At 45.2% G+C, this 10,671-nt stretch overlaps 1 protein-coding gene across 5 annotated transcripts in view; it reads left to right on the top strand.

Annotated features, from left to right (window-relative positions):
- TRERF1 (transcriptional regulating factor 1) overlaps nucleotides 1-10,671 on the top strand; it is a 211,510-nt gene that overhangs the window by 167,204 nt on the left and 33,635 nt on the right. For all 5 annotated transcript variants that reach the window (XM_068232983.1, XM_068232984.1, XM_068232980.1 and 2 more), the window contains 2 exons: nucleotides 2,352-2,455; nucleotides 8,695-8,770. In XM_068232983.1, the coding sequence (XP_068089084.1) occupies nucleotides 2,352-2,455; nucleotides 8,695-8,770 (180 nt within the window). The remainder of the gene's footprint in view (nucleotides 1-2,351; nucleotides 2,456-8,694; nucleotides 8,771-10,671) is intronic.

Genomic DNA, 10,671 nt, shown 5'->3' with positions numbered 1-10,671 from the left:
GTCAGATTGTTCAAATATTACAATCAAAGAGAAAAATGAATTGCATTTCTCGAATTGAAAAAAAAAAATATAAAAACTTTTATCATGACCGTAATAAAAAAATTGTATCAAATGTGGCCACTTTAACAACTCTCCTAGAAGTCCTACCTATAGAGCCATATCCAGTCCAGACCTTGCACTGATGAAGGCCAAAAGAGCCAGAAACCGTAGCCTACAAGTTGGATTTTATGCCTGATAAGCTATAAGTTAGCTGGATGTACACCTGGCTTCTAAGGGTGTTTAAGAAGCATTTAATTATTCAGATATTATTCTGACGTCATACATTATGGGTGTGGCTTTGCACTTACGTGTGAATACAGCAGGGATTTAAAGAGACTCTGTAACATGAAAAAGATCCCCTGGGGGTACTCACCTCGGGTGGGGGAAGCCTCCGGATCCTAATGAGGCTTCCCACGCCGTCCTCTGTCCCACGGGGGTCTCGCTGCAGCCCTCCGAACAGCTGGCGACAAAGCCGACTGTCAGTTCAATATTTACCTTTGCTGGCTCCAGCGGGGGCGCTGTGGCTGCTTTCGGCTCCGAACTACACGGAAATACCCGATCTCAGTCGGGTCCGCTCTACTGCGCAGGCGCCGGAAACTTGCGCCTGCGCAGTAGAGCAGACCCGACAGCGATCGCGTATATCCGTGTAGTTCGGAGCCGACAGCCGTCAGAGCGCCTGCGCAGGAGCCGGGAAGGTAAATATTGACGTCATCTTTCACGGAGGGCTGCAGCGAGACCCCTGAGGGACGGAGGACGGTGTGGGAAGCCTCATTAGGATCCGGAGGCTTCCCCCACCCGAGGTGAGTACCCCCCAGGGGATCTTTTGACGTTACAGATCCTCTTTAAGGTGAGTTATAGGAGTTGTCTGGTACTGAATGGAACTGTCTACATACAAAGTGGTGGTGGCTCCGTAATATACTAATTGGATATCCGAGTCGATAAATTAAATGTAGTTTTACTTACCTGGGGTGGGGCTTCTTTCAGCCCCTAGAAGTCACGTGTGTCCCTCACCACAGCTCCAGTCCCGCTGGCAGCCTCTAACATATCACTGACCCCTGATTGGTTAGTGTCTTCTGTGGATTTGCGGGCATGCGCCTGCGGATACACCAACGTCAATTGGAATGTACTTTACCATGCTCAGTAGTATTGCACAGGCGCAGTACACTCCCGATAAGACGACCGGAGCTGCGGCGAGGGACACGTGTGACTTCCATGGGTTTGAAGAAGACTACTTTTAATTAATCACTTTGGATATCCCGTCAGTACACTATGGAGCCACCACCACTTTGTATGTAGACAGTTCCATTCAGTACCAGACAACTCCGCTGACCAGGAGACCAGGGTATCAAATCTCTGCTGTTCCTATTCAGCAAGCCAGCACCTATTCAGTGAGAAAGACTCCTTAAAGGAAACCTGAAGTGAGAGGGGTATGGAGGCTGCCATATTTATTCCCTTTTAAAGGGACACTTAAGTCAAACAAAAAAAATGAGTTTTACTCACCTAGGGCTTCCAATAGCCCCCTTCAGCTGTCCGGTGCCCTCGCCGTCTCCCACCGATCCTTCTGGCCCCGCCAGTAGCCACTTCCTGTTTCGGTGACAGGAGCTGACAGGCTGGGGACGCGAGTGATTCTTCGCGTTCCCAGACACATTAGCACCCTCTATGCTGCTATATGGTATTATGATATATGCTATAGCAGCATAGATGGCGCTATTGTGGCCAGGAATGCGAAGAATCACTCGCGTCCCCAGCCTGTCAGCTCCTGTCACCGAAACAGGAAGTGGCTGCCGGCGGGGCCAGGAGGATCGGAGGGAGATGGCGAGGGCAAAGGACAGCTGCAGCGGGCTATTGGAGGCCCCAGGTGAGTAAAACTCATTTTTTTTGTTTGACTTAAGTGTCCCTTTAAGCAATACCAGTTGCCTGGCTGTCCTGCTGATCCTCTGCCTCTAATACTTTTAGCCATAGCCCCTGAACAAGCATGCAGCAGATCAGGTGTTTCTGACATTATTGTCAGATCTGATACGATTAGCTACATGCTGTTTCTGTTGTGATTCAGACACTACTGCAGGCAAATAGATCAGAAGTGCTGCCAGGCAACTGGTATTGTTTAAAAGGACATAAATATGGCAGCCTCCATATACCTCTCACTTCAGATGTCCTTTAACACTGCTACTGCCTATTGAGCATGCCCTTAGTGGCTGCAGCTCTAGCACTATTCTCTGACAGAAGAAAAGCACTATACAAATGTTGGTATTGTTATTATTACTATTTCATATTGTGCTGCCCTGTGATAAACTCTCCCCGTCTCTCCGCAGTGGAGGTATTCCTCAGCATGTCTTGCTCCAGTGTTTTGCCCGGAGGAGGAACCAATCTGGAATACGCTCTGCATTCTCTCTTTGAAGCCAATGGGAACATTCTGGTAAGCAGTTCTAAAGGTACTCATATACTAACTCGAATTCCCGCTGATATACAGCAGATTCGATCACTGTGATCGAATCTGCTGTGAAATCGATAACGCAAACGCTGAGCGATCGTCCGATTACCATCCAACATCGCTAGCGGCGTTCAATTCAGCGACGACCGACGCAGCATAGCGGCAGCGATACCACCTGTCCGGCTGACGCAAGTCCCAAGGATCTGTTCAGTCTCACTTCTTCCGGTCTTGTGTCTGATTGCGCTGCCTGTTAATTTGCGCTGCCCCGCATGCGCAGTAGGAGACTGTGCGGCCACAGTTCCTATTTAATGATGCTGCTGGTGGTAAAATACTAAATATCTCTGCTTCCCCGCAGTAGGAGACTGTGCGGTCACATTTCCTATTTAATTATGCTGCTGGTGGTAAAATACTAAATATCTCCGCTTCCCCGCAGTAGGAGACTGTGCGGTCACATTTCCTATTTAATTATGCTGCTGGTGGTAAAATACTAAATATCTCCGCTGCCCCGCATGCGCAGTAGGAGACTGTGCGGTCACATTTCCTATTTAATTATGCTGCTGGTGGTAAAATACTAAATATCTCCGCTTCCTCACATCCTACACTCCCCAAATTTTCAGGGTAGGGAGGGGACCCCCCCAACGACCTCTATGCCAAATTGCAGCCCCCGAGCCCCACTGGTTCAGGAGATAGATTACAGAAACCTATCTCGGGAACCAGTGGGGCTCGGGGGCTGCAATTTGGCATAGAGGTCGTTGGGGGGGTCCCCTCCCTACCCTGAAAATTTGAGGAGTGTATAATGTGTGGAAGCAGAGATATTTAGTATTTTACCACCAGCAGCATCATTTACTTCACACTGAGCATGCATGCTACTCAGTGTAGAAGGGAGCTTCCGGGCAGCGCAATCCGACATTACACCGGCCGGTGTTGTGTCTGATTACGCTGCCTGTTGATTCGCGCTGCCCCGCATGCGCAGTAGGAGACTGTGCGGCCACATTTCCTATTGAATGATGCTGCTGGTGGTAAAATACTAAATATTTCCACTCCCACACCTCTTACACTCCCCAGGGTAGGGAGGGAACCCCCAGAACGTCCTCTATGCCAAATTGCAGCCCCCGAGACCCACTGGTTCCCGAGATAGGTTTCTGTAATCTATCTCCTGAACCAGCGGGGCTCGGGGGCTGCAATTTGGCATAGGGGTCGTTAGGGGGGTCCCCTCCCTACCCTGAAAATTTGGGGAGTATAGGATGTGTGGAAGCAGAGATATTTAGTATTTTACCACCAGCAGCATCATTTACTTCACATTGAGCATGCGTGCTACTCAGTGTGGAGGGAGCTTCCGGGCAGCACAATCTGACATTACCCCGGCCGGCCTTCTTCTCCATGTCCTCTTCACTAAAAGAGGACATGTAAGACGCCGAAGTGAGTGAGACTGAACAGATCTCTGGGACTCGCGCCAGCCGGACAGGTGATATTATTGCTGCTGGCCTGGGGAGCAGGAGTGACCTGGGGTGGCGGGGAGCAGGCGGCAGCTCCACAGGTTGTGAATCGATTTCATGCTGAAATTGATTCAAATCTGTGTGCAGTGTATGGCAGCCATTAGATCCCTCTTTGATCAGACTGGATCAGAGAGGGATCTATCTGTTGGTCGATCTGGTGGCAATCCACCAGTGTATGGCTGCCTTAATTCTTATTTTTAAGAATTAATTTACAATTAGTTTGTTGTAGATTTTCTTCATCCAATGTAGCAAGGCCAAATACAGACAGAGGTTTAATAGGAAGAACGTTCATTGGGACATCTGTCCATCTCCAAAGAAGTTGAGGGCCTCCAGGATCTGATCTACTCTCCTTGCCAGGTGTTTCCAGCTCATCGGCAGTGAAATAATAGTTCCTCTTGCCCCATAGAAATAAAAACAGTTCAACTAGCAGGAAGTGACCTTTTTTTTTTAAGATTATTTTATTTTCGTTTTCAAAAAATTTACAGTAAGAGGCAAAAGACCAGTAAGTAGAAAACATTCCATGTAGGATGAGTCAAAAACAAGTCAATAGATACATTAGCGGGGGGCTGACCAGTGCTGCCTGAGAATGGACTGAGCATATCAACCTGTGATAAGGAACCAGTAACCTCATGCCCACAGGAACCTCCTAGAGATTAAACGACTCTCCTGACAGTATAGGGCAGTGATGGCTAAGCTTGGCACTTCAGCTGTGGTGGAACTACAAGTCCCATGAGACATTGCAATACTCTGACAGCTCTAAGCATAACTCGGGAGGCAGAGGCATGATGGGATGTGTAGTTTTGTCACAGCTGGTGCGCCAAGGTTAGCTATCACTGGTATAGGGCGGAAGACATTCATCCAAAAAATACACCACAACTATGCAGGGGAGGTAGGAGCAAGTTTGGAAGACATGGTTCAGTTGGTTCGAATTTAGGAAATGTGCACAATATACCTACCTTATGGCTGCACAGTGATTTCCTTACTACCCTGATTAGGAAGCCCCCCCCCCCCCCCAAAAAAAAAAAAAGATAGTTACTGTGTACCCCAGGAAGTAGACACACTGTAGCACTATTGCAGGATTTGTATCAGCTGTAACAAATGTTTTTCTTTAAAGGTTATTATGCTGTTGCTTATCCTTAAGAGCAGAGAGGAAGTCCTGAGTTCAGGTCCGCTTTAAGTAGACCTGGCACCAGAAGAAGCAATTAATTCTACAGTATACCCTGTTAGTACTTCATTCACACTAGAGGTGTTTTTGGCCAATTTTAAGTGCGGGCGTCTATTTCAAAAACGCCCTGAAAGCGGTTACAGCAGGTTTCTCTATGGTGTAGTTCAGATTGGAGCGTTCCATCCGCGTTCAGGTCAGAAAAGCGGTGCCTGAGCCATTTCTGAGACGATTTTGCTTCAATGGAAGGTATAGGAAAAACGCAAACGCTCACAAAATGGCTTTGTGCAGTGATTGCGTTCGTGTTTTTAAGAATAAATACATTGGGTTTGATTCACTAACCGGCGCTAAGCTAAGTGAGCCCTATCACTTAGTGGGCACAAACTATGGCACTAAGTAGTTTGCGCCCACACATAAGTCTCAGTCCTGCTCACTGTGCGCGCATCGCGGGTGCGCCTATATTAGTGCGCGGTGTGACGATAACGTCACACCTGCTGCCCCTTAAACGTCGCACCCGGTGCGACGATAACGGCGCATCGGGTGCCCCCGAAGCGGTGCATTAATGCGCGCACTAGGGGCAAAAAATGGCTTTTCACACCAGTGCTAACACTTAGCGCCGGTTAGTGAATCAAGCCCATTGTATTCATTCTTTTTCGGATCAAAGAGGTCACTTCCGGACTGACGTCAGGAAGTCAAAAACCGCAATCGCTCGGCAAAACCGCTTAGAAAAGCTGTTTAAAAAAAAAAACAGGGTGCAGGTAATCGCCAGGAATCGGAAAAAAAAAACGCTTCAAAAAACCGGCCAACGCCGACGAAATGCAATATGAACAAGGCCTGAATGCGGGTGTTTGGGTTCTGAACCATGATGTGCTGAATTTGAACACCAACACTACGCCCTGTACATGCCAAGTACAAACCTGTTTCTGCTGTCTCCGTTACTGTGATCTGCGTCTACAGTTTTTGGAATTAACACCCAGCTAAACCCAAAATTAAATAAGGCAAATTCTAATAGCAATCAGGTTGATAGGTGAATGTAAACTCTGTATAGATGGTGCAGAAAATCCCTGATTCATGAGCCAAATGTGCTTCGAACTGCAGTAAAGCTTGCTTCCTCATCTCTGTGGATCTGGCTGCTGGGTGGATTATCTCTAGTCATCATCTTACTCTAGCAGTAATGCGTTATGTGGCTGGCTATACTTGTAGTAACTGGGTGAGACGGTCTCAGCTACAGTATATCTACATCCTCTGTGACTACAGGCAAGCCAGAAGGATGTAAATATACACCTTGCAGCTGAAGCACAGCTGAGCACGATCAGGTGCGATCCTGTGTACGCTCCCGACACCATCAGCTGCATCACTGATTGGTGAAATTAGTGAATTATGTTTCCTCAGCCAATTAGATTAATTTTCTCCCCCTTTTGTTACCATTTAAAATACATTTATTTTGTGTGAAATGTACACACTGTAGGAAAACCCCACCTTTATTTCAGAATGAAATATCATCACCATAAATCGTGACAGGAAGTTTGGTGGGGGTATTTTAACTGAAATCAGTAAAATTCTAAAAATTATGTCTGTTTTCTTTTTTTCCTTCTTCTTATTTTTTCCAACTAAAATGTATGGAAAACAAAAATTGTTCTTGGGGAAAAATGCCACCCAATGAAAGTCTAGTTTGAAAAATGTGATAAGTAGGCATAAAGTTATTGGTGATTTAATAGGGACACAGCTAAAACTGCTCTGGTCCATAAGGGGGAAACAAGGTCTGAATGTGAAGGGTTTAAACACCCCGTGTAGCATCCTGTGTAGATTTTATTGTCTGGGTTCAGCAAGGATCTGAGAAATAGTTTGGCATGCAGGTGATGAAATTCAATGTTGAAAAATGTAGTCATGCTTTTTGGTCGTACCAATGGTCTAGCACCATACAAAATTAATAGGATACAGATGGGGACATCAAACTTGGAGAAGGACTTAGGAGTATTCATCGACAAGTCAAATAATTATATTCAATGGCAAGCCGCTGCAGCTAAAGCTAATACAATTTTGGGATGCATTAAAAGGGAAATAAAAACTTGAGATGCTAGCATAATATTGCCCGTTTAAGTCTCTAGTAAGGCCACATCTGGAATATGGAATTCAGTTCTGGATAAACTGGGTTTATTTAGTTTAAAGAAAAGACGCCGTAGAGGGGATCTAATTAACATGTATAAATACATCAGAGGGCAATATAATAACTAGGCGGATGAGCTTTTTGTCCCTAGGCTTTCACAAAGGGCTAGAGGACATGATCTGCGCATGGAGGAAAAACGTTTTAGCCATTAATTTAGGAAATGGTTCTTTACAGTAAGAGTGATTAAGATGTGGAATGCATTGCCACAGGAAGTCGTTATGGAAAATTCTATACCTGCATTTAAAGGGGGCTTAGATGCTTTCCTTGCATTGAAAGACATCCATGGCTACAATTACAAGGTAATGCCCAGTGATGTTGATCCAGGGATTCTATCTGATTGCCATCTGGAGTCTGGAAGGAAATTTTTCCCTTTTGGGGCTAATTGGACCATGCCTTGTAAGGGTTTTTCGCCTTCCTCTGGATCAACAGGGATATGTGAGGGAGCAGGTTGGTGATGTACTTTGTTCTCTGGTTGAACTCGGTGGACGTATGTCTTTTTTCAACCCAAATAACTACTGTATGTAACTATATGTTTGGCTCTGCCAGTCCATGGAGGCACACATGAGCTTTATTAAAGAAGAAACGTCCTAGTAACCCGAAACAAGTCGACATTGTCGCCTTAAAAAAAATTACAATTCACTATATTTGAATGAGCCCATCATCACTGCTATTGGATGGATATTTATTATGGAAGAAATTGTTGTGCGTTTTTGCGCTTTTGTATTTTTTCTGGAAATATTGAAATAAGCTCATCTTCATTATTGGTTTCTGGATACATTTTCTGCTGTTTATATATCCTTGTAATTGATTAAAGATGACTTAAAGGGGCACTATGGCGATAAATTACTTTTCTCCCATGTTGCTGTCACTTACAGTAGGTCGTAGAAATCTGACAGAAGCGACAGGTTTTGGACTGGTCCATCTCTTCATATGAGATTCTCAGGGATTTATTTATCTTCAAAAGCACTTAGTGAATGGCAGTTGCTCTATCCATCTGCCACAAAACTGTGTAGCGAGCAGGGAAGCTGGCCAGCATCATTATTTAAATCCTTTTTGGGGAATATCTTGATAAAGAATAAAAGCCTTGCTTAGAATCCCCTATGAAGAGATGGACTAGTCCAAAAACTGTCGCTTCTGTCAGATTTCTACTACCTACTGTAAGTGACGGCAACATAGGAGAAAAGTAATTTATGGCTCATTTTACTCTGGAAAAAATGTACTTCTTATTTGTATATGTTTGCACAGTTCCTCCCAATGTTTTGACGTTAGGCACAGATGAGCTACCATGTCATACCTGTATGATCGCTCATCACTCTGTATGGTCATCAGAGGTTTCACTGTGGACTGATAAAAATACTTGACATCTGGAATCTCTAATGTTGACTTTGTGTCATTACAGAGTGCTCTGGAGATGCTGCTACTGAAGAACATGCAAAGACTGAAGAGCCACCCGCTGGCAGACTACCACTATGCGGGTAAACGTTCTCCTGGTGTTTCTCAACATTATTATAGTGTGTACCCCTTTATTATTATTATTATTGATTTATAAAGCGCCAACATGTTCCATGGCGCTGTACAAAGTAAGAAACCAACATTGGGTATATAATACAGACAATGGTGTACACTAATATACAAGATACAGAATTAGTGACAAAATACAAAAATGATACAAAATACAGAATTGGTAATGACAGTGATAAAAGTAACATGATGAATAAAATGTATAATGATTTCCAAGACACAAAAGGGGGAGAGAGCCCTGCCCTTGCGAGCTTACAATCTAAAGAGAATGGGGGTGGGGACAAGAGGAGGGGTAGTATGCAACAAATATATAGAGGCTTTGTGTTTTAGGATATCTAGTAGAAGTGCAATTTGGCCTTAGGACAAAGGGAAGTGGCCTAAGCAAGCGCATATGCTTGTCGGAACAAATGAGTTTTTAGAGAGCGTTTAAAGAGAACCCGAGGTGGGATTTACTTATGCTAGTGGGGCACAGAGGCTGGTTGTGCACACTAACACCAGCCTCTGTTGCCCCATGGTGTGCCTCCAGGACCCCCCTGTGCGCCGCCATAGCCCCTGCAGTGCTGGCGACACGCAACGTGTCGCCAGCACAATGTTTACCTATGCAGTGTCGGTCAGCGCCGCTCCTCCGCATCTGCGCTACCCGGCGCGCTAGCGGCGCGCAGGGGGGTCCTGGAGGCACACCATGGGGCAACAGAGGCTGGTGTTAGTGTGCACAACCAGCCTCTGTGCCCCACTAACATAAGTAAATCTCACCTGGGTTCTCTTTAAAGGTAACAAAGGTTGGCGAGTGACGGATGTGTTGTGGGAGGGCATTCCAGAGGAGGGGTGAAGCGCGTGCAAAATCTTGTAAACGTGAGTGTGAGGAGGTAATTCTAGAGGAGGACAACAGAATATCATGTGCAAATCTGAGATTGCGATTGGGTTTGTATCTGGAGATTAGTGAGGATATGTACCGGGGAGAGAGATTGTGGATAGCTTTGTAGGTTAGGGTTAGGAGTTTGAGCTGGATCCTCTGGGTAATTGGCAGCCAGTGAAGAGCTTGGCAGAGAGGAGCAGCAGAGGAAGATCGAAAAGAGAGATAAATGAGACGAGCAGCTGAGTTCAGTACCGACTGGAGCGGGGCCAGTTTGTTAGAAGGTAGTCCACACAGTAGTATGTTGCAGTAGTCCAGACTGCATTGGCCAAGTACCCCCTACTGTGGGTAACACATTTCAAGTACCCTTGACACATATATATTCATTTACAGTTCTCCGCAAAGCCTACGGTTCCTTAAGTGGTTAAAGTACCTCCTGCCGTCCCATGTACCATGCGTTGAGAACCTAAGTTCTACAGCAGTAGTGTCAAACTCAATCACATAGGGTGCCAAAATTTAGTCTAAAAGGGGCTAAGTCTAAGTCGCTTGTGACAAACACCCACCAATTCCGTATTACTATGCCACAGTTGCCATACAGCTCTCATCCACTAGAGGCTTCTGAAGGCAATTCCACTGTAAGCACAGTAAGCATTTAAAGAGACACTGAAGCGAAAAAAAACACATGATATAATGAATTGGTTGTGTACTATGAATAATTACTAGAAGATTAGCAGCAAAGAAAATATTCTCATACTTTTATTTTCAGGTATATAGTGTTTTTTCTAACATTGCATCATTCTATATGTGCAGATTACACAATACTCAGCATTCAAAATGATTCTTTCAGAGCAGTCTGTGAAGTAATGACCTCTCCTCTAGCAGAGGAAAAGTAACAGTTCAATTACAGTTGAGATAATAAAAGTCAGATAACAGCCCTCTCCACGACTAAGTTAGTTGGAGAGCTTAATAGCTTTTTTTGCATAGAGATAACAACTGGAGTTT

This window comes from Hyperolius riggenbachi, chromosome 4 (assembly GCF_040937935.1).
Source record: "Hyperolius riggenbachi isolate aHypRig1 chromosome 4, aHypRig1.pri, whole genome shotgun sequence".
Classification (NCBI taxonomy): Eukaryota; Metazoa; Chordata; class Amphibia; order Anura; family Hyperoliidae; genus Hyperolius; species Hyperolius riggenbachi.
The sequence above is the reverse complement of the archived record's forward strand: the minus strand, read 5'-3'. Positions and strand labels throughout refer to the sequence as shown.